Source organism: Pteropus vampyrus, unplaced genomic scaffold (genome assembly GCF_000151845.1).
Source record: "Pteropus vampyrus isolate Shadow unplaced genomic scaffold, Pvam_2.0 Scaffold39, whole genome shotgun sequence".
In the NCBI taxonomy this organism is placed as follows: domain Eukaryota; kingdom Metazoa; phylum Chordata; class Mammalia; order Chiroptera; family Pteropodidae; genus Pteropus; species Pteropus vampyrus.
Window position 1 is genome coordinate 7,998,606 of NW_011888820.1, and position 24,964 is coordinate 8,023,569.

Genomic DNA, 24,964 nt, shown 5'->3' on the forward strand with positions numbered 1-24,964 from the left:
GAGTAGGAACTGGGCTAAGGAGAAGGTGGAATAAGAAACTTTTTTTATGAGAACTTGTAACATTCTGTAGCTTTTTAAACTATATAGCTGCGTACCTGAATAAAAAGTTAAAAAGGCAAATTAAACTACACTTGTGTGCGAACTCTCATGCATCCAATACATTCTCTACTTCACAGCTGTCTTTTGGGCATTTTAAGGAATTGTAATGAGTCTTTCTTTATATTAAATTTATTGGGGTGACATTGGTGAATAACATTATATAAATTATGAGTCTTGATACAAGGTAGAGACAGTAGCACTAGAAGTAGCTGGGACTTGTGCAGGCATTTTATTTCATTTTCTTTTAGGCGAGGCAACCCTTGATGGACCTCACAGATTGCAAGGACCTTGGTGAGCTTACAATCCTTTTTACTTTTTTACGCCTACAGCACCTGGCCTTCCTAGGTGGTCTCCCATCCAAGTACTAACCAGGCCCGCCCCTGCTTAGCTTCTGAGATCGGACGGGATCGGGCCTGTTCAGGGTGGAATGGCTAAAGACTTGTGCAGGCATTTCAGACCAAGGGTTTGAAAACCTGCTAATGAACGTGTTATGATTCTACCTCCTAGGAACCTTACCAGATAATGTCTTCAATGTGCTCCTCCTTCCTTGGAGTGTATCAGAGATTAAAATAAATGTCAGCCTACTCGGACCAGACTCCGCTTTTACCTGCACAACCGCTAGGAGAGGGCAGATCAATAGCGATCTGAGTAAACAAAGAGTTCAAGAAACAGAGAGTTCAAGGCTGGAGACTCCAGTCGTGTCTACCGGCTGTTCTACAGGACCTGGCACTAACCGGGAGGGTGATGTGAGGGTGACGCCATCCAGGCTGTTTGCTAAGCAGTTTGTTCAAAATCTTTTTAAGTCTGAAATGATTCTGGCAAGAACACTCGAGATCTTCACACTCCCTTGCTCCTCAAAATTCAAGGACCTTCAAGAGATTATGTACTCCACCAACCCCACACCCCGCATTTTACACATGAGGAAAGCGAGGCCCAGAACCAAGAACACACAGCGCGATGGTGAGAAAAGCGAGACAGCCACCTGGTTCTGTTGACACCTGGTCTCGTGCTTTTTTCTAGTTTCGTGTTTTCCCTTGTAATTTAACAAACTTCCCCACGGTCCAAAGGCATTTCTGAACTACATCATATCACTCAGCTTTTGTAAAATACATTAGCTTTCACAGTGAACAAGGGATCTCAGCAAAAGCAGAGGAAGCAACCGGAATACTCTAAAAGAACTTCATTAACTCATTATAGATACTCTAAAAGAACTTCATTAACTCATTATAGATACATTTTTATAACAAATGGGTATGGTGGAAAGTGGGAGTTCCCAGCAGAACTTTAATAGTCACATAGTTTTCCTTTTTCTTTCAACCAGTCTCCCTTTTCTCTTAAGACTAATACTACAGTCACTGCAAAGTTATAGCAATCACATCACTTTGTTTTAATTTGGTTTTTCTCATGGTTTAGCTACAAGTCTTTTCTCAAAAATAGTTTTTCTAGTAACAGTCACAACTGCAACACCAAGAACTCTTGAGGATTCTGTAACAATGCATTAAAATAAAATCTGCTTGATGGATCAATATCAGAACATTGCAGCCAAAAGGATAAAGGAGAATTTTTAACAAAAATATTACAGGCACACACAAACCAATGGAACAGAATTGAGAACTCAGAAATAAGACCACATATATGTGGGCAAATAATTTTCGACAAAGGAGCCAAAAACATACAATAGAGAAAAGATAGCCTTTTCAATAAATGGTGCTGGGAAAACTGAAAAGCCACAAGCAGAATGAAACTAGACTGTTATTTGTCACCATATACAAAAATTAACTCAAAATGGATCAAAAACCTAAATAAAAGACCTGAAACAATAAAACACAAAGAAGAAAACATAGGTACTAAACTCACGGACCTTGGTCTTAGAGAGGATTTTATGAATTTCACCTCCAGGGGAAGTAAAAACAAAAATAAATGAATGGACCTATATCAAACTAAAAAAAGCTTCTGCACAGAAACCATCGACAAAAAACAAAGAGGCAACCAACTGAGTGGAAGAAGATATTTGCAAACAACACCTCTGATAAGGGGCTAATATCCGAAATATACAAAGAACTCATAAGACTCGACAACAACAAAAAACGATCCAATTAAAAAAATGATGGACAGAGGACCTGAACAGACATTTCTCCAAAGAAGAAATACAAACAGCCAATGGATATAGGAAAAGATGCTCAACTTCATTATTAGGGAAATGCAAATCAAAACCACAATGAGATACCACCTCACACCTGTAAGAATGGTTATTATCAACGAGACAAGTAATAAGTTTTGGAGAGGTTGTGGGGAAAAAGGAACCCTCATACACTGCCGGTGGGAATGTAAATTGGTGCAGCTTCTATGGAAAAGAGTACGAAGGTTCCTCAAAAAGTTAAGCATAGAATTACCATATGACCCAGCAATCCCTCTTCCGTGTATCTACCCGAAAAATTTGAAAACATTGATCCGTAAAGATATACGTGCCCCTAAGTTCCCTGCAGCATTATTTACGGTAGGTAAGACATGGAAACAACCGAAATGTCCTTCAGTAGATAACTGCATAAAGATGATGTGGTACATATATACGATAGACTACTACTCAGCCATAAGGAAAGATGAAATACTGCCTTTTGTGACAACATGGATGGATCTTAAGATTATCATGCTAAGTGAAATAAGTTAGACAGAAAAAGTTGAGAACATATGATTTCACTCATATGTGGGACATAAAACTGAAAGCAACAAATGAACAAGACAAACAACAAAACAAAACCTCAGACACAGACAACAGTTTAGTGGTGACCAGAGGGAATTATGGGCGGGGGGGGGGGGTGCGTAAAATAAATGGTGACAGCAGGAGATTTGACTTTGGGTGGTGAACACACAATGCAATATACAGATGATGTATTACAGAACTGTATACTCGAAACTTATATAATTTTATTAATCAATGTCATCCCCAATAAATGTAATTAAAAATAAATGAAAAATAAAAAGACAAAAAAATAAGGTGTTTCTTGATTTACTCAATTGTACCCTTCTGGAAGATCTTGATAAATACAATATTTTGTATGAAATATAAAACGCTCCTTTTGTTTAGTTATCATGGGAGATTACAAAGGCATATAGCTTCTCATGAGCTTTTTTCAGTCAGGTACTGTTGATTGAGATACTTTTCACTATTCAAGTAACCAAAAAACAAGAAGTTCATGTGCAGTAGAAGGCAGGCCTAGGCTGCCTTCAATTGATCTTCACGTTTTCATTTTGAGTTCTAATCAATCATATTATGCTTCCCAACTGACGGGGCACCCCCTGCTATCCCTTCTCCCTTTTCAATAATAATCAGAGTGAAATAAACGGGGCAATGACACCAAATACTGAACCATAACAAGTTGAAGCTGCCAGAATTTATGGAACGAAAGAACAACACGATGTGGGCTCCCCCACAATTCCATAGCAGTCCTCTGTAAACACCGGACTACTATGTCTACTTATTCCAAAATAAGCAAACCATGTGCACTGAGTAAGTGTACATAATTAAGGGTGCATACACCCCTTGGCAGAGCATCTGCATCTCCCTTGGGTAAAGTGCAGTTTTGTAAAGCTTGACTCTACACATCAGGAGGGTCAGGGTGAGAGTCAAATCTGGAAAAAACAAACGTTATCAACGGTATCAACGAGCCAGTACCCAGACCCCAGGGGATTTGGGTTAGCTGCCAGGCCTGAATGACTCCTCAGAGGAGGAGCCCAGTAAGGTCAGCCCACCTTCTTCTGAAACCTTGAGGTGAGCATATGGGGGCAAGACAACTAGATCCCTGCCCCAAGCCATCACTGAAGCTGCCAGAACTCTGTGACATTTGATTCTCCTTCAGACCCTGCCTTGATTTTCACCCTGGTCATAAATTCCCCATACTTCATTTTCCTCGCTTTGAGAAAATGAGGATGGTGATGCTAACCACAGCCCAAGATACTTAACAGTCACACTCAACATGTGTCATGCTTTGTTGAAATTCCATACTTGAAAATGTGCTACTGCAAGCAACTGCAAGCTCAAGAGGACTGGCATGAATGATGATGTTTATTTTAAGAAGATATTTAATTCAAAAGCCAGATATAAAGTGAGATGTCCTAGAGGATGTACACTTCAGAGATTCTCTAGTAACTGACAAAGGATTTTGTGGTTAATGCTCTTCTTCTGAATTGCTTAAGATTAATGTGCAGTCAATATGTAGCTCACTGCATTCTGCTTCTTTGAAAATTGAACCGCCGTTCTCCTGCTCCCACTGGGTCATTTTGTCCCACTATCAACCTAGAATTTAACTTTTTTTTTTTTTTTTGGAACTCCCTGTGAATGTGATAATGCCTTTCAGTCACCCTACCAAGCAGAGATCTTATGAAAGAGACAAGTTCGATATGGCTCTAGCGCTTTGCAAAGAAGACTTTTCCAGTCTATGGCCTCGTAACTTGTCTGCCCTCGAGTATTCAAAGACTTACTGAACTCGAAGCGCCTCTCAGACGCACGCTCACCACGGCCAGCTCAGTTCCAGGTTCAGAGCGTGCCAAGCCAGTGACCCCAATGCCAATTATGGTTTCTCTGTGTTTCCAGTTTCCCCCCTCTCCTATATTTCTTGTTTGTTTGGACAAGAAATAATTTTATATGTGTATGCTCAAGGTGCTGGAAAGAAGCAGCTCACTGTGAGTACTGTCTGGAACTGGCTAGCTTTTCATGCTCTGAAAAGCTAGCTACTGGGTCTTCTCATGAAGCCGAGGAGAGCAGTGGAAAGCAGTCTTTGTTAGTTCTCTTTAAGCAAGTTGGCCTGTGCTGCGCTACTCGAGCGAAATAAGACACGCTAAATGTTCTCAGTCAGCTCTTTCAACTTGACTTACTTCAAAAGTTGTCTGTCAATGCAGACATCAAGAAGACATCTACACGACAACATACAAAACTGTGCAGATGTACATGTGGGTCCCTGAAGGGCTGGCGGGATTCGAGCTGCCCACCGAGCCAGGAGAACATGTGGCACTGCCTCTGATGCACGGGAAGTGGTTGGCCACTTTTCTTCTTGTTATGAAATACATAATCAAAATCGACATTTTGGGTATTTTTGTAAAAATATTTGATGAATATTAAATTCAGAAAACATTTCACTCTATAAGCCGAATTAATTCCCCACATTTCAGTCAAAACCTCAAACTGACAAGCAAATGTTTATCTGCCTTTTAGCATATTTTTTAAATAATTGCTCATATTCATACATACACACATACAAAAACAAACACAGACGTAAAACTAGGACAGGCTGATCACTTTAGGTAGAAACTAGAAATCCAGAAAGGACACACAGTCCTTTTTTGTTTAGATTGTCTGTATCTCAGTTTCTCGATCAGAGTGGCAGGGCTAACTGTAGGAATCTTCCACATAAGTGAAAAGATGCTACTTAGATGGTGTTGGCAGAGCAATCTAAAGTTTCCCAAAGTGTTTAATTGCTCTGATACCCCAAGTGCGTCATGTAAAGGAACGAGTCACACTTCTAACGCCCAAGAACTGAAATATACTATGAAAGCATCTCGGATACATATTTGAGTTAGAAGGCTTAATTATGAAATGAAAACATATGGGTGTGGTATGTATATTATTGCTCGATTTACTATTCAGTTATAAACAACTATCAAATGAGCAATGAGGGTCTTGCCTACCTCACACATCACTTTTTACCTGATTGTTACATCAGACTTTGCTAGATACTTTGCAATTGTGCCCATGAGCCTAATTTCCCCAACTTTCTTTGCTGAGAATGGCTTTTTTGCAACCTATGATATGCCTTCTCCCATTTTATAGCTTATCTTCCTTCTGCCAGGGAAATATTAGCCAATCTTATTGGAAAACAGAAGGGCCGGGGAAGGGTACATATGGGAATGCTTTGGTAGATATTACTTTTAAAAACTACCTGGATAGTTCCTCCTGCTGCAGCTATACACAGAAGCAGCCCAGGGAAGAGGCTATAGGATGACATAAATATTGGGGGTGTGGGAGTCAAGGCGGGGCTGGAGTGCGCCAGGGAAGAAGCTGCAAACTGCTTGGGTAAGTCAAGTGACAAATCCTATACATCGACAAATCATGAGGCACAAAGGTTTTCTATAAAGATCCTGTCCATTCATCTTTATTCTGAAGAACCCAAAAGAAAGACGTTTTCAGAAACACAAGCAGCTTAGATGCCTCCCAGTTCAGAATGGATGCTTGACAAATTTCCTCCCCTGGGTGTTTAAATTCCTCACATCTAAAAGTCTCTTTTTAACTTCTTTCGCTTGGGGCGGGGGGTGGGTGGGGGGCTGCAAAATGTCATTCTAGACACAAGCAGAAGTGAAATCTAAACCTCTCCATCATCCAGAGCTAAGTCCCCACCAGGGCAGAGCCCCAGCCACATGCTTTCTCTGGCTAGCCATTCTGATTTTTACAAGGGGAAATCTCATTCCCTTTCCATCTAGGTTAGAATCACAGCTCTGAGCGTCACAAACTGTGCATTTGACTTACAACCTCGTCCCTTTTGTCATCAAAATGTCAGTGAGTCCCAAGTTGGGAAGGGTAAGAGAGAAGGGCATTCTCAACCAGGGCAGGGTAAACTGACACAACCTTTGGGGAAAGCGGCTAATCGGAACGTGCTCCAGAGTGTTAAAAACGTTTGTTTCCTTTGACTCAGCAATTCTGTTTCTTGAAAACAGATCTTAGCATAATAATTACACATTCCTAAAACACCACGGAAAAATTCATGCACAAAGATATGCTACGTACTGCTTATATTTATCTAAGAAGTGGAAGGCAATGTAAATATCCATCATTTGAGGAATTTAAATTAAATTTTATGTGTCCACTCCACGGAATCTTTATTATCAATGAAAAATGCTTTTTAGAAAGTGCTTTTAACATCAGAAATGCTTGTTTTAACGTAAAGATTAAAAGAGAAAGCAATATTCAAAAGTGTTAACTCCAGAAGTGATCGCAACTACATTTTAAAAAATGTATATGGAAAAAACTAAGAAGTAAACTAACAAATTAAAGTGGTTGTCTGATTATTGAGACTCTGGACAATTTTTTTTTCTACTTTTTTGGTTCCCCCTCCTCCCAAAAAATGTACTAAAAATGACCATGTATTCTTTTTTTAAATCAGCAAATAAAAACCACATTAAGGATATGAATAACTAAAGGGGAAATGCACACAAAATATTTTGTTTCTGCTTTTTTGTGGAGGTTGGTCTAATAATAGCAAGGTTAGAAGCTGAAATGTAATAAAGTATAATCAGATTTTGTAATGGTTTTTTAAAAACCAGTGACAAAGGAGATATTTAGGACCATTTCTTCCAGATAGTCTAGGCCAAACTTAATTTAAAAGTAATAAATTCCTGACTAGAAAGCTACACTACTTAAACTTAAACAGGTATAAGGACCCTATCACTTTGTTCCACGAATTTATTCAACATTCAACAAATATGTATGGCACCCTTACTCTGTGCCAGGCGCTGGGAATCCAACAGTGAACCAAACAGATGGGATTTGTGCACTTAAGCAGCTTACAGCAGAGTGAGCTGAAAGGGAGGGTGTGTATACATCAACCCAGCTGAAGCTGATTCAATTACGCCTGCCAAAATCAGATGCTAGAACTGTAAAGAATTTTCTATCGTTCCATACTTAAAAATAAAAATTCCAGTTATCACGTCACATCTTACTCCCTCTTTCCAAAGAGCATTTTTGTGAAATATACGAGAACTTTTGAGCAGTGGTAGACAAAAATCCAGAATGCGGGTTCAAATTCACTCACCAGGTGTGCCGCCTTGCACAGGTGAATCCCTTTCTAAGTCTCCTTTATTAAAATATAGATAATAATAGCTTACATTGGATTTTGTTCTGAAGATTAAGGAAATCATTACCTGACAAGCAAGCCCAGCACAATGCCTGACACGGAGTAAGTGCTCAACAAATCAATCCTCTCATCCATAAAACATACATGTTTACACATAAAAATAATGAAGAATCAAGAAAGGACAAAGATGTAAAAGTCAATGAAATAGGGGGTTGGGGGCAAGTGGCAGTGATGGCTAACGGGTACAGGGTTTCTTCTGGGGTAATGAAAGTATTATAAAATTAATTGTGGTGATGGCTGCATAACTCTGAATATGTTTTAAAAACCACTGAATTGTACACTTTAAATGAATGGATTATACGTTACGTAAACTATATCTCAATAAAACTGCTAGAAAAAATATTTTTAAAGTCAATGAACTACTTTAATCAATGTGCCTAAATGAGCCAACAGCTAGCTATTCTTTGTAACCAACGAGACAGACTATCTGCATTTGGTAATCAGGAAATATATCTTCAGTTCCAAGTCAAAATATATTAAGACTCTTTCAAGATTTTCTTATCAATTCCTTTACAGGAAAAAGATAAACAAGCAGACAAGACATTACCACACACACAAATCTTATAAGACGACTTCTTAAATCTTTTACTATACCTAAGTCCGAAGAAAAGGTTAGTTTTAAAAGTACCTTACATTCTGTAGTCACATATAAGTTTAGCTACAACGTCAAGCAACCAAAAGGGGTAACAAAACGCCTTTACATCGTGAGTTCAAAACTTACTGCTTCATTACTTAACACTTAATGTCACCACCAAAATATACACACAAATGACACAAAAGAACAAATGTTCTGTCTAAAAACATTAAGCTGAATCCTACCTAATAGCAGCTTATTTTTCACATTGACAAGAGGTGAAGTGACTATGTTCCTGCTTTTCAGCAAAACATACAATCACTCATCACATCCAAATGTCAGCCACATTACCGCATCAAGAAAGCATAACCCAGGTAGGTCTAAGAGTAAAACAAAACTCGAGGCAGTGGCACGAACAACCCTTCCCCTCCCCTCTTCCTTACTCTCTCCTTCATCCAACAAATCTTTTTTGAGTATTCACTATGAGAATACCCATCCTCCCTTTTTACTTTCTGATTTTTCTGTGAAGCTGGTAACATTAGTTTCAGTCGTCTTAAAAAAGAAAGTACTTACATGATGAGTTTTACAGTTATTTATAATATCTATCTATCTATTTATTATATAAAAACAAAATTTTTTTGCCACTGTACACAGAATAATCAGAGTCAACTAAGACAGTGTATGGTCCAGCAAATACACGAATTCGATTTTCTGTTCGGGTTGCCTTTTGCATGTGAAAATCGGCAGCACCTTGTGCAGTTTGGAATGCGTATCCTTTGGGCTGCTCTGCCCAAGGAACCATCCACACTTTCAATGGCAACCAACACTGCAAGATGGCCCAAGAAGCTGATGATAAATTTCACGACCAATACTCAGAGTGGTACCAACTACTAGTTCTTTCAGCCCCTCAAAACCGCTGTGGAGTTCATGTAGAGGATCTGGGTTGGGCCCTTTTCCTCACTAACACAACTGTGCTCACCTGCCGCACTCACATGCAGGGCTGACTCATCCCCACACGGCCCAGCGCTGACAGGTTTCGCATACCCATCCTCCATCTTAAAGTTCCCCAACGCTGCGCAGTTATCATCATTGCTGTGGTAGCTGATGAAACGCCAAGCAAAAGTGGGCAGCTGACTCTTTCTTTTTGTAAGTCAAAGCTGAATGTATAAAATCACTGGGGAAATACCTCAATAAGTAGCAATATTTCACTTAGTTAAAGTGGTACACCGACTCCATGCTCAGTTACAGAAAATATCGATATTAAGGCCTGGATGAATATTTAATCTCTCCTCAAATCAAAATCTGAAAAAGGAAAGTTCTATTCTCAGTAATTCAATTGGTATGTAAATAGTGCAGAAATAGGAATAACAATACCTTGTGTCAATTATGTAGAATCATTTGCCTTGTAATGAATTAGCTTTAAACCCCCTACACTGCACATTTAAATTGAAACACTATCCTCTCTATGACTTTAGAGATGCAGAAGAAGCAAAAGAATTTACGAACATCTCTGGTGGTTTAAGGAGCATCATTTACTTCTCCAATTAATTGCCTGTAACACATTAATTCTCAAGATTACTTTTCCTTCCTTGGAAAATACACAGAATATCAGGTGAAGGACCTCATGTAAACAAGCATTCATCCTCTCACACCAAGTGTTAAGTCGTCTTTTAAAAACCATACTTACTGTCATAAGTTGCCACTTGTTTTTCCATTGTCCCCTCTGAAAACCCCCAGTGATTCTCTGAATATCATCCTTCATTTGCTACTTCATTAACTTTCCTTACTACTCTGGGTTTCTGAACTATTTCAAAAATAATTCAGCAGAGACCACGCAGAAGCAAAGCTACTGCGTCTGGCTCACCGGAGAAACAAACAGTAAGGTCCACCTGGCTACAGCGGTAAATCAGGAAGAGCGGGACCCAGTTGTTGTTCATTAAGTTCTCCCCCCACCAAACCTCTGTGGAGCGCACGTTCAGAATCAAAGCTGGACCCTCTTTTTTCATTAGCGCTGTGATTAAGCAGCTATGCTCACCTGCCACACTACAGCATCTTGACAGGCACTATCTACGCTGTGAGGCAGGTAGGACAGGTGCCTCTGTCCATCTGATACCCGAGAAAATGAGACAATAATAACACATGTAACTTCCTTAAAGAGAAAAGGTCAAACAGTTTGCAAATGACCAGGACATCCCCTCTTTCCCCTGAGACAGTGGTTCTCAACCTTGCTTGTGCATTAGAATCCCTTGGGAAGCTTTGAAAAAAAACCGCCAGTGTCAGGTGGCCAAACCAGACCACACTGCCTACCCAGACCCAGTAAATGCCTGGAGCAGTGTCTGGGAACCAGCATGTTTTAAAAGCTCTCCAGGTGATGCAAAGGCACAGAGTTAAGAACCACTGTCCTGTAACCTATAGACGTTTGAAAGGCTGTCATTGGCAAACACCAAGATTCTTTCTCTCATTTCCTTTTCTTAACCGAAGTGGCTCTGCTTAACCAATAGGAGGACGGAGGGGACAGGGATGACAGACTGGCAGAGCAGGGGAAAATGATAGCCATGACAATAACCACGGACACCGCCGAACCAAGTATGTTCTCCAGTAGGGAGAAAAAAAGAAAAAGAAAAAAGGCCCAAGAAGAAACATGGTTAAACATGGTTCAATAAAAATCAAAAGGAAAATACATTCAGAAGAGCTAAAAAGCCAAGTTCAACACATGTGTATTTACACACATTGCTGTATGTATACACATTTTGTCTGTTTTATTTCTCCCCTCCCCCAAAAGAGCAAATTTTCAAACAAATAACTATACCTAGGCATGTGTGTCCCAAATGTCAGGAATGAAATTTTTCCAACATCTGAGAGTAATTTTGTACAATATATCATTGCTCCTATGCGTTCACCTTAAAGTAGAAAGATCAGGGTAGAATAACTAAACATCCAAATGCAGTAATAGTTTTTCTCTCCTATTAAGCATGATCTGAAACCCACTAATTATTTCCAGAGGGAACTTCTCTCATAGCACTCTATTCCTGAGCACATTCTGGTTCCTTAGGCAACAACGACTTCCTGTATTGGCAGGACCGCTAAGGGGAAAGTCTGTAGCTAAAAGTATCCTCCTCAGATGAGGAACTCCAAGCCCAAGAAACAATTAGGAATTAGTGGGGATTTCATAGTCCAGTCTTCCTGTTCCCTGCCACCAATCCAAAGAAATCACAAGAACACTCAGTATTCCCCAAAGACTGCGGATATGAGCTCTTAAAATTTCTAGGATCTCCAAACGCATACACATATACAACCTTCACACACGTGAATGCACGTAACAAATGAGGTTTGTGAAAAACACTACCAGTTACACAATGCCTTCAAAATGAAAATACTAGGAAAGAGATTTTATACAACTCAATCTGTAGGACATTAGTCAAAGGCAACTGACAGTTTTATAACTGCTTGACTTGAAGTTCTTTGTTAGTGAAACCTCAGACTAGAAAGCTACTGTGCCTTGTTTTCTCCTCCCCGTCTCCCCAATTCCGTCCCTTTTAGCTCTCCAAATGTGTTTGTTCTGTTTCCTTCTTTGTTTTTCCCGAAAGGGAAAAAATTAACGGTCAAGTAGGTTTAATTTTTAAATCGGTGCAAGACCCTTAACCAGACTGTACTAAGAAAAAATGCAAATGGAATGCTCTTGAAAATGGCTGCACATTAAACACACATCTTGTGACCCAGGCCTTTACTAAGACGAGTTCTTAAAATTCTATGGAGGTCAGAAGTTTAGTTTATTCAGCAAGAATAACTCTATTAACAGCTCCAGCTCCTCGTCACCACAGTAAACATCCACACATTCCAAATCCTGGAAAATGTGAGGCAGTTAAAAGAAGGTTGGAGCTGCCCAAGGGCTGCATTACTCTGCCTGGAAGCTTCGACAGCTATCAGTCTGCCGTAGGAACGGATGGAAGGTGTCCCCGGGGATGGATGTATCACAGTATACAAAAGCAGGTACATCGGACTCAGAAGATTGATTTTTCAGAGAAGAGGGTAGAAACGGAGAGGCTTCATATATATCACTACCAAATAATAACAAAACAACAACAAAATAATAATGCCAGAAAGCTCTTTAAGCGTATGCCCAGGGTATCAGAATTCCATATCGACTAAGTTTTTAAACACAGATTTTTTTTTTTTTTTCCCTAAACGGTCCCATCTTTTATTAGAGGCTAATGTTAAAAGTCAAAACCCATCAGATTTCTAAGCAAAGTGAAAAATAACCCAAGCCTTACAGCGATTCAAGAAAGTTTGTGGCTAATTTTACAACATCCACCACCAGTGAGGTCACACTGCAGGAACTCGATCCTATTCCACACTAGAATAAATAATGACAAGCAATAAACTGAGGGACACAAAGTCACAGCTAAGAAATGGAAGATAGTGCCTCACCGTGATGAGTCAATTATCCAAGTGCAAGAAAATCTTAATTTTCAGTTTATGGAAATAATCTTCCTTTCCAAATCGTTTTCTGGTCCTGAAAATTGGCACCTAACTAATTAACTGTCTCAAGTCCTCTTATGATTATGTCTCGAGTCCTTTTCTATACTTTTCACACTGAGATACCAACCTGAAGCCCTTTATCCATCACATCTGCTCTAGGAGCAAATCGAAGGAAAGAAGGACTCTGCACACCCCAAAGAGAGGCAATGAGAGAGAGGCTTGCGCCCCACCTGAGATCCCTTGCACTGGGTGGTGTGTGAACAGGCATGCCAGATGGGAAAATTTTTAATTCCAGTTCCTCTTATATCGATCCCTCCCAACGTGGTTGCATAGTACTGTTTTAAGTGGCTTCCCAGTTAAAAGTACAAAGGGGGAGGTGCCCCCAATGCCCCAAATTTCTAAAGCCAAAAGTAAATTCTGACTATCACTTCCATTTGAACAAACAAGAGAGCTCCCCGTGTCTACTGCTTTCAGTCCCTTTCTCTGGTTCCTTCTTCTGTAATTTATTTTTCCTTACGGAGGCTATCGAAATTTTTCTTACCTAATTATGAAATACGTCCGATAAGAATATATTCGATGTAATATGCAGAATTCGAAGATTTTTCTAAGAGTTTTTGTTTTTCTATCTTAAAACAACTTGTTTTCTGCCTTCAGGTAATTACGCTTACACCGGTCACCTGATTTTCATTCTTCACTTTTACTCTCATTCCCCATAATTGGTCACTATTCTTAACTATTTTCTCTCGATTACTTCTTTCTCAACAGTTTCTCCCAATATTGTCTGCTTTCCCATTCGCTCAGCCTCTTTTGCACATATTTTGCTTTCTTCCCTTTAAGTTTCAGCCCTCAAAATTTCCCCTCGTTACAGAGGATCCTAACAATGATTTTTGAGTCTCTGACCCTTCTCCCTACCCTCATTCTTGCCCTTTCTTCTCTCCCGAAAGACCGTGATATTGACAACTGTGTCTCCTTTATCCTTGACCAGTTTGGCTCAGAGGAAAAAAAGTCTCCCCCCGACCTCGATTCTTCATTTGCTTTTTTTCCATTGGTGTACCCATGGGCATGCTTCTCCCTTAGCTGTTCTACTCTACTCATTCCCCAATGGAGCAATGAAGCTCTCTCCTTGGTATTTAGTTTTTCATTATCTCTTGGCCTCTATCAATGACACCCGCCACCTGAAACCTCTGTCCTTAATGATCTTATGCTATAGATGTGGCCAACCATAGTCTGTGATCCACTATCAGTATGGCACATGCCTGATTTATATTTCCAATAGCAATGACAGGTTAATCCTGATCTATTTCTCTTGTACCTTGCTTCTGTTGTGACTAATGGGTTGCACTTGCCAGATGGACTGCTGAGTTAAGGGGCAGGGAAGGTGCTGTGGTCTCCCGCAGGTCACAGAACAGACGTGACTGGATCAACTGGGGCTTAAGCCTTTGACCTCGGCTTCATTAGCTCTGAACCAACCAGCCGCAGCCACATCGTGATGATGGCCCCTCACTAAATGTAAGAACCCTGGCTCAATTCAGAAGGTAGTAGTGAAAGGCTCAGCAACACAAAAACGTCATGTCAGAGAGAGCGATCAGTTGAGATCTATGTCCCTTTCTGACTCTCATGATCCCTCTCAGGGGCAAAGGTGACCCTCACCCTGCTTCTCACATTCCTCCCTGTTAGCACTTACAGTGGAGAGCCACTTTTAGGGACACCTGATTCATTCTGAAAGTAAAAGCAGTCATGAACAAAAGGACAAACATAGTTCTTATTTCAACAAAAATCCAAAGAGCATAAAAACCACTTTTCTTTCCTCTCCAAATACCACAAAGCAAATTCCCCTTACAGGTGACATAAATACATCATGGGGAAGAGGGCACGGGGAAATAAATAAAAATAAATTGTATTTACCTTCTTCTGTTTCATGCCACACGATCCCTTCCAAATTCACACTGGTCCCAGGTTCACAGGGCCCAAGACACTCTGGCTCTGTCACTACTCCAACTTCACAGGTATTGACACCCACGGAACGAGTCCGAACCAAAAGCTGCTCAACCGGTGCTGCAATATTGGATGAAGATGGGGAAAAGTAGGAGGGTAGAATCTGAGGCGTGAGACTGCTGGAAATCGGCGGTGGCGGAGCTGGCACTGTAAACAGGGGGTCAACCTGAAAGACAGACAGGCTTACTGCAGTGGTGCTGCACTCTGTGAGTTCTTTTTAATGCAATCTGTTTACATCACTTCTAGAATATATCACCATTCCAAATTCCATTTGCAATTATAACACGCTTTGGGAGTTTTAATGGTGCCAAAATATAAAGTAGAATAGAAATGAGCATTTTATTTTTTCATGCCAAACGAGGCAAATATTGGAGCTCTAGCTTCCTGTATTATAGGCAAGCCTTCAATGTCCTCCTAAATCCACCAACAGACAACCCTTAGCCCTCAGTACATGTGAATCAAACGTGCTTTGCAAAATTAAGACTATTTCCCACTTGTAATGAAATCTTATTTTCAAAATAAGCTATTTTCCAAAGGAAAAACTCCAATAAACACCACATATGCATCATTGGACATCTAAGCACAGGAGATGGACTAAAATCATTTCCAAAGTACTTTATATAAACCACGATGAATTCAAATCACTACTAAAATATATATATAACTTACTCTGCTGAATATATACAATACATAAACTTAGATTACACACACTGAAACACATAAACTGGATATTATTAGCATGTATTAAGCACCAACTTCTAATTAAGTGGTCTACTACAAAATTTAGCAGAATTCACATAAATGGAGAAATAAATGGGTGTGCCCAACATCCACAGAATTTGAGTTTCTCCAGTGCACGAGTCCTTTAGTGGTTGAACTTGTAAAGATCCCTGATGAGTCTGACCATGACTCCGCAGTCCTCTCTTTAAATCCAGGAAATAGTACTGGCAGCCAACACAAGATCCTGTGGTGCAGTAACTGCTTTACACCCCTACCCTGAGAAGAGCAGCAAAGGAGTTCTTCACAGAAAGTTTAGGAGACTGGCCATAGTGAAACCAAAAGCTATGCCTGTACTAAACAGGTAGATCACCAACCGACTGATTCATTCAACCCATTTTAACAACTATCATGACCGCTATAGAATAGCTGTGGTCCTGATGACACGCTATCAAATGGGAAAGAGCCAAATGCAAAAGCAGGTCTGTTCCAGGACTCCAAATCCCTACTTAGGTCCTCGTGTTGCATGTGGACACCACCATAGAAGGAAAGACACCTTGCACATTTTATCAGTTGAGCTAGCAAACCATATGTGTAAAAAAAGGACACGTAGAAGGCCGTTCTGATAAAATGCCACCTTAGTCTGATGTACATCTATGTCCCCACGTAACCTTTGTAAGAAATCAACACTTGGCTACAGATGTAATATTACATAGTCTTTTCTGTTAAAAATAAAAACACACATACACACAAAAAGAGTGCATTTCAAGATAAGTCGCATGAGGAAGTGTGCTCCCAGTTAAACAGCTGAAGCAGTCATCTGTGTGGGCTCCTTGTTCATGTAACTGTAGGAACTATTTCTACAGTTTGCTTTTCACTGAAGTGATAAACTGACGTTCACTTTCCTGAGTGATCCAAGATGCAATAGAACAGCCCTTCATCCAACTGCATATTAAAGAAACTTAATTTCCTGCTCTCAAAGCTGCCATAAAACTTCTTTTGCCGCATGCTTTTTATTGTTCCTCATTCTTGATCACAGAGCCCAAGAAAGAAAAGCATTTAACAGCCCCAAACCCCAGGTCTGGTGATTAATGCTTTCGTGTAAATGCAGCTTAATGTGGATCAAAGTTCACACTGATAGTTCCTATTTTAAAACTGGGCTGACAAATGAAGAAAAGGGTTCTGAGGAAGGAAATTTAAGCGAGTGGGGAGAATCCAATGCTACCTTGTAGTCTTTATCACAACTAAAAAGACTGTGAGATTGGACTTGCTTTCCAGAATTTAAAAAAAAAATAACCAAGACAAATTATAACCCAGCTACTGTACTTCCTTTATGCATGTTTCTCAACAACCTCTTAATTTGTACAGTTAGTTGTAAATTGACCGTAATTTGATGCTACACATATAAACTGGAAAAAAAAAAAAAACGAAATGGAAACGATATTCTCAAACTGTTCTTTATATCACTTGATCAACAGCCTATATTAATTCCAAGAGAAACAAATTTAGCTTCAATTGGATAAACAAGAAAATGAAATGAAACAAAAGAGGTGAGGAGACTTACAGAGCATCGACTCTCTGATTTTGAAGATCAGGACACAGTAGGAGCGATGTGTGCGACAGAAGTTATGGGGACAGAGCATGCTGACACGATGATTTTGGCCCCAACTCTGACACACTAATTAAGCTTGTGACTTTGGAGACTCATTTAACCTCACTGAGGCCCATTTTCCTCAACTGGAAAATGTATTCCTTCCTTGGCCTGCTAATACTGACAACAAATCATATTACAACAAAATTGCAGACTAAATCCTTACTTCAGTATGACTCTGCTTATGAATATATTTGCATACATGTACACACACGCTCACATACTATTTGATCCCAAAGAGTCTAGACGGCTTGAGAAGAGAGGCCACTGGTATCCTGAGCCTATTAGCAAGCTGTGTTTATTTCCATTAACACAGTCCAAATGCAATGAAAAAAGTTTAGTTGATGACATTTATAGAAGAGACATTGGAGCCCTGTCCCCAAATGTTTTAAAAGGAGAAAGCTAAGGTTCAGAGAGTTTGACTATAAATTGAACTTAATCATAAACAGTCCTCCCCAATGTGATAATAGTCTAAAACCCTTAAGCTTGATAACAAAACTCAATAGGTAATACAGTTTTAAAGGCTACTCTTTGGCTTATACAGCAACTTTTAGTTTTTCCACTGCACGGGCTTTCCCACAGACACCCAAAACTGCCATTCCCACAGGCACAGGATCATCATGACCAGGGAGAGCAGAAAAGGGAACTTTACTCCATTGGGACTTCAGGATTTAGAATGGAGAATAAAGGCCACCGTGTGATTGACTGGGGGCCCTTCTTCCCCAGAAGTCACCAATGACAGAGGAGGTGAGGAAGAATTACAGTCACTCCCAGAGGTGTTTTATTTAGCAGGTACGCTACTTTAAATTTTTTTTTTTTTTTTTGCCAATACAAAAAATTAAGGAAATGTCTGAATTTCCACTATCTCCTAACACAATAATTGAAAAAATGTGCTATGCTGGGCCCACACCCTCGCATCAACTAATAGGGCTAAGCCTGTGGTAACCTGCCCAGGCACAGGCAGCTGAGTTTGTGCCCCCAGCTTTTCCCTGAGACAATCACAGAATGTTTTAGCTATAAGGTCATCTAGCCCACCTTACTCATTCTAGAGGAAAATGTGGTCCATATTTGTGCAAGGGCAATAAGTTATCTCTCGTGGCAGCCCAGGTGAGCACGAACAAGCAGCGTCCTACAAGCAGAAACTTTACAGTAGGGGGCGTTCAACAGACATTAGGAGACAAAGGAGGGGCGGATGTGAATTAATACAGAATGTGGCCAATTCCTTCTGCCTGTGAATGCCCCCAGTGGGAGGTGTTCCCCTCCCCCCCCCCCGAAAAGGTTTCAGTTCTCTTGTGTACCTCAGGGTGTCTAACACAAAGCCACACATACCATATGTAAAGCAGGATTTTAGAGGGTGATTTCAAGAGTTATTTTTTGCCTTATACAAAAGATCAGCTCCACTACGCCCTGATTTCTCAGGTCACTGATCCCCTACACTGAACCATAATTTCTTCAACCAATGAAACTCATTAACAGAGAGGGAAGCGCCAATTTTCACAGACTCTCTCTGGTGAGGCGGCAGCATATGCTTGGACATGGGAGCGGTGGGCCTTGGGTTGTGTTGGGTCCTGACCCTGACCCTGTTGGTACTTGCTGTGTGGGACCCTGAGCAAGTCACCTGGCTACTCTAAGGCTCAGTGTCTGGGTCTAAGAAATGGGAGTAAGAATAACAATTACCTGCGTAGGGCCCAGGTAATGACTCAGTGAGATCATTCATGCAAAGCGAGGGCTCAGCATAATTCTTAGCTCAGTAAACAATGACTTAGAAAAAAAAAAAATTTCCCACGTCTGATGTTACAGTGCCCTAACCCTTCACACAACCTTACAAAGCTGCTTTTTATATCCTACTATGTTTAACATAAATCTATAATCTCCTCCAAATGCATGGTGAAGTGCAGTTAAAGTGTGTTAAAAGTATAAGAAAAAGGGCTTAACCCTGAGAGGTTCAGCCTGGGGAAATACTGTTCCTTTCCTACACTGGCATCTGGCAGCGTAATCCGCCCCATTTTATAGCAGGCCCTGATGAGTCCTCCACGTCTACAGAATCTCCTTCACTAGTCTCTCGTTACACCTCTTTTTCATACACTGCTCCCCCCAAAGTCTCCATTTACCCACCTAAATTCGATCAATCATATGGCCAACCAATAAATAGTTTCTACACACCAGCTCTGTGTCAGGCACTGTTCATCTTGCTGGCAAAGCTGGAGTGGGCGAGACTGTGACACTAGTCAAATAACTGTACAAATATAGCAAATTTACAACTGTAACTGCAGAACTCAACCAAGGGGCTGTCCGTGGGAGCCCGAGTGCAAACAGCAGCAATGAGTGGGAGACTGTGTGGTATAGAAGAGGTGGGTCTCTGGACCGGGAATCCAGCTCTACCTTTAGCTACAAAACCCTAGGTGAGTCTCTTGATCCCTGTGGGACTCAGTGGCTTCATCTGTAAAATGGAAGTAACACATGGCTAACGTGACTATTATGTGAGATCATACCGACATTAGTTCAGGGTCCGATACAGAGTAGCTATCAATAAATAAAAGCTACTGCCATTCGCAATATTATTATCATTATTACAAATATTCTTGAGACCTGAACTAAAAAGAAATCAATAGGTGGTTTGGCCCTATAAGGCCAAATGCTAGGATTTGCTACTTTCAAAGGCAATTCAAGAGAGCTAATTATGAATATCTTTCTGGGGGGAAGTATCTTAAATTGGCAATAATCAGATACTCCATTTTAAAATCATTTAAAATATTAGCAGTCTCATATTATTAATAACTGGGGGGAAAATGAGAATAGAGAACTGGCTGGTTTCAGTAATAGTTCCTTTGTCAAAGCTCTTTTCTATCATCTTGATGGGACACTGATGTAACCTATTACAGCCCAAAAGAGGAAAGGAGGAAAGCAGCCATCTCCAGTGGGGGAAAAAAAAAAAAGACCCATAAGTCTAACAGCTGGTGGTGGCAGCCTGTCAAACTGAGGAAAGTTAATGTCAAGAACAGACGCGCGGCAGTCTCTCACTGTTATTTTTGCATGATTATTCCCAGGTGTTGGTGCACGCTGAGCAGTAGCCTGGCTATTTATCACTGGAGAGAGCCTAAGAGCATGGGAGCGGGGGATCAGGGAGGGTAGGGAGAGGCGGGGAAGGAAAGGTTATTTACACAGATAGCGGCACTTAGCGTGTGTAATCAGAGGACTGGGGGTGGGGGGGCGGGGGTGGAGGGGATCTGCAGAGAGGTTGTGGCAATATTTTCTCTGTTCACCTCACTTCAAGGGCTTCCTCAGTGCTGATGAGCAAAGAAGGCTCCAAAGCTGGAGTGCTGGTGGCGGCAGCTTCGCATCACTCCAACAGTGACTTATCAGCCAGCGATGGTTTCTAGTACCTGGAAGCCGACAGCAAATGAGGAAGGGTCGCCAGGACAGGGCTGTGGGTGCTCCAGCAGGCACTCCTGCTCTGCTCAAATCCATCTAAGAGACAGTCAGGTGGCTCAGCTGTGTGGACAGCTAGTGCCGCCAGCAGAGAAAGAAGGGGGAAACGAAGGGCCAGGGAAACAAGCAAGCCTCAATGAAAGAATCCCTCCCACAACCCAGGGCAGGAGAGCCTGCCCTGGGTTTCTTCCATCTGTTGCCACAAATCTCCAAGTTCATCTTGCTATTAATCCCTCCATCCTGGGGCTCTCAGATCACCGACAAACAATCAGAGGGGAAATGGTGTTTTATTTTGCTCAGTTGATATTTTTACATTCTATGAGTGCGGTGGGGCACGATAACTTAATGCTCACTTTTCTCCATATATCCTGGCATTTGGCTGTTTTACGAGATTGCCCACAGTCACCTCTTTAATTTAAAAGGCATTAGACAGAGACTGCACTTTGCGAAGGGGAAGTCACAGCTCTTTAAAGGTGACCACTGCCGCAGTCTCCCACTTTCCATTTTAACCGCCCTTTCTGACATCACTGCTTCATTAGCAGAGCACGGGAAGCTTAAAACTGTTTCCTTAAGCACTGATCTTTTCTCCATCCCTGACGGACAAATCTGGAATGACTGCCCTTCAGTCATTCCTAATTCTGTCTTTCCTAACCGTAGAGCAGACTTTTCCTTTTAGAACCACGATCAAAACAATTTGCGCTTTACAGCTTTTGGCGAAAATGACACGAGCGAATTCTTACTAAGGGCCTACTGGGTACCAGGCACCACCACACATTTTCTATATTTTGAACTTAACTCTCACAACATCCCCATTTCATAGAGGCAGAAACTGAAGATCTCAGAGGATGGACAACTTATCTGAGCTGAAATTGAAGGCCTCTGATTTCAAAATCTATAGACTTTCTTATAAAAAATGGCAGCAGCTACTGTTCAACGTATGTAAGACAGGAGGGCTTAGGTCACACTGTGCATCCTCTCGTTCAGTCTTCACAACAAGCCTGTGGGGAAAGCACTTTACAAATGAGAAATAAGAAACCTGGGGAAAGTAACTTGAAAAGGTCGCTGAGGGTCAGTGGCTGAGCCAGAATTTGAACCCGCATTGATCTAACAGCAAAGCAAACTCTTCTAAATGTAAAATAGAACTCAGGTTGGAAAGAACCTTCCTCCCAAGGTCATTTTTTGACCCTTTTCTGTACGTTAGAAGCTATGCACACCTGTGCCACCTTCTATTTATTACATACTTCAGAACAGTGTATCTCGAGTGTCCAAGCAAACACTTGCAAACCCTTCTGAAGAAGCCCCTCTTAGAAACCTCACTGAAAACAAAGCTCACGTTTGTTTTGCTGTGGTTTTTTTTAAATCATCCAATTCCAAAAGCTACAACTATGTACAATGACTGGGAACTAAAGCATTATCTTCATTTTTTTACTCCCAGGTGTGAAGGCCAGAGACTGCCCTAAATGAAAAGCCAAAGGCTTAGCTGTTAGCCTGATAGGTCTCACTGGGGATGGAGCGGGACTCTGCCCCAAGGCCAGTGGGGCCAAGACAAATGCTTCCATTTCCGGCCAGGACTCCAGCCATCCTGAAGCCGAAGAAGGCCAATCCAGGGGCTCTGTGGTGCTGCTTGTGCGGGGTGGAGGGGGCGGCCGAGGCGAAGCCACGGACCGTTAGCGTATCACTCTAAAAGTGGCCCTATGTGCAGGTCACAAAGCAGAGGCACAGATGGGCCAGCCACATCTGTAAAATATAAACAAGTGACTATTTTAAACTTCATTCTCTAATGTTGACAGCTTTTCAAAGCAGAAGAAAAGGTACTGAGTATATAGAGTACAATTAAACTACTCAACTCAATGTCTTAATTTTTTGTTTTGTTTTGAAGCCAAACCAAATTCAACTGTGTAGAGGTCCACAGGAAAGCGACACTGGTGGAGGTGGAGAGGACGTAGGGACTCTGGCCTTGAGCACGCTTTCCACCAGACCACATCAGTTGTCACGTACTTAGCCTCATTTGCGTTCTTTAAAAAAACATGTCCTGTGGCTGAGCCACAGACTCTTCATCTGTTCTAAAAGTGCCGCTGACATCTTCCACTGCCCGGACTGCTGCGTGTGCTTTAAATAGTAGCAGTAAATGATCAGTGTCTTAATACCTAATTCCTAAGGGTTGTCTGATTTCCTCTCATCCTGACTATTTCTAAAGACACTTAAAAAAAAAAAAAAAAAAGCCACAAAGAAAGGAGACAGCTCTAAAGGTATGAAAAAAAGTCTGTCTTCTTGGATTAATCCTTTTCTCAAGTCCCTTTACTTTTCTGCACAAAGGTGAATCCCTGAAAAGTTCCACACAAATCCCATTTCTATCGATTAGAGCTGTTCTCCAACCCTTAAGAATGAAACTTTTAAAAAATGAAGCTCAGCGGTAAAACTCTGGATTTTTAATTATGGATTTAGCTTTAACGTGGATGTACTGATATTAACGAACAAATCCATTTCAAAACCTCTAAATATTGAGTATCTTAATAGATCCTGGCCATCGATGCACTGCCTGTTGTTGTATAACCCTAATTTCTCCTTGAAATGAGGTTGACATTAGGGAAAGGTCGGAGGCCTCGCAGTCTCATCCTTCTGGACACATACATGATTTTAAAGGGCGGTGGCGGGTGGGGAGGCTGTTTAAGAGGGGAAAAAAAATCACCTTTTTCCTAATCCTCTCTACTAACAGCACTCCTTTACACTAACTAGGGAATCTCACTCACAACCACCTGAAAGGAGTATTTTCAACTACAATTTTAGACATTTTAATCATCAATACAATACATGCCGATCATAACAAATTAAATAACAAGGAAGTGCCTGAGTCACATCATTTGGGAACTAAGAAGGTGCCTCAGAAAGAGGCAAAAATCTGCCTTTCCACGGCATGGTGGGTTGGCCACAGAAGGGGGCGATTTTGACCCCCTGCTCAGCACGCTCTCTTGGTACCATTCACTTCCTTCCTTGTAAAATCTAAACATTGCTCCTGTAAATACAAGTCTCAGAGGCTCAGCGTGATGTCTCGCCCTTCTTCCTCCCAGACCTCCCAAATTGTGACTCTAAATACAGATCGATCTCAAGAAATTAATGAAAGCTTTGAAATTTTAATTTCATATCAAATCAAACAACTTGGTAAAATAAAGCTCTAATAGACTATCACAGAGCTAGAAGGTTAGAGAGAGAGCGAGCTAAAATCACAAAGAGGCCCTATGGCCAGGCCACCTACACACCTATTTTCAAAGATCCCTTGGAGACACTCACATCCACTCCCCTTACAGCTCTACGGAAAGGCAAGCGTAGGTTTTCTCATCTGATTTTACAAACTGAGGAAACTGAGGTCTTAAGAGTTAAGGCACCTCTCTGGGTCAGAAGCAAAACAAGACGCCATGGGATATCCCAGCAGGGACTATGGTGACCTCTACCAAGTTTGGTGCCGTAACTCAAACTTTTAAAAGTTTCTTCTCATAAACAACCCCCCACACCCAAAGAAAAACCTGCTCACAGATCCAGAATCCTATTTTCCCTCCGGAGAACATAGCAAATAATAAAAGTCAAAAGATCATTCTCCAGAGGGAACCTCTCTTCTAACAGTTTCTTATGCATCCTTCCAGAGATTTTTTTTTTCCATTTAAAAATAGCCTTCTGTGCTGCATGAATCTTAACATGAACATGTACTACTTTCATAATTAAAAAAAAACAAAAACACAAATTTTTAATAAAAAGATGCTAAGCCATTCTATTTGAGAATAAAAGTAAACAAATGCTAACACAGAGGGAGAAGGCAGATGATTTAAGACTATTATTTCAACTCCTTATGCAGAGGTCCTGAAACCGACAAGCCAAGGGTGGTATAAGGACCTAGTTTGTGTGATGGGGGGCAGTGTATTGATCCCATGTCCTCCCCTTTATAAGGGCTGCGCTTAAAAGCTGTCTCACCTTGGGAAGTCGTTTCATCATCTAGCAAATTTTTGCCAGGTGTGCCACTATGTGCCAAGCATTGCTGCAGGAGCCCTGGAGGGGCTCCAGGGTGACAGAGGGGGACAAGCAGTGGCTGAAGAGCAGTGTATGGTCAGGGCTGAGGTGGTCAGTTAG

At 41.1% G+C, this 24,964-nt stretch overlaps 1 protein-coding gene and 1 pseudogene across 4 annotated transcripts in view; both read right to left on the minus strand.

Annotated features, from left to right (window-relative positions):
• The window catches only part of ZNF608 (zinc finger protein 608), a 109,003-nt gene that overhangs the window by 47,149 nt on the left and 36,890 nt on the right, over positions 1-24,964 (minus strand). For all 4 annotated transcript variants that reach the window (XM_011358317.2, XM_011358316.2, XM_023529597.1 and 1 more), the window contains one exon: positions 14,959-15,214. In XM_011358317.2, the coding sequence (XP_011356619.1) occupies positions 14,959-15,214 (256 nt within the window). The remainder of the gene's footprint in view (positions 1-14,958; positions 15,215-24,964) is intronic.
• On the minus strand, positions 420-538 carry LOC111738514 (annotated as a pseudogene).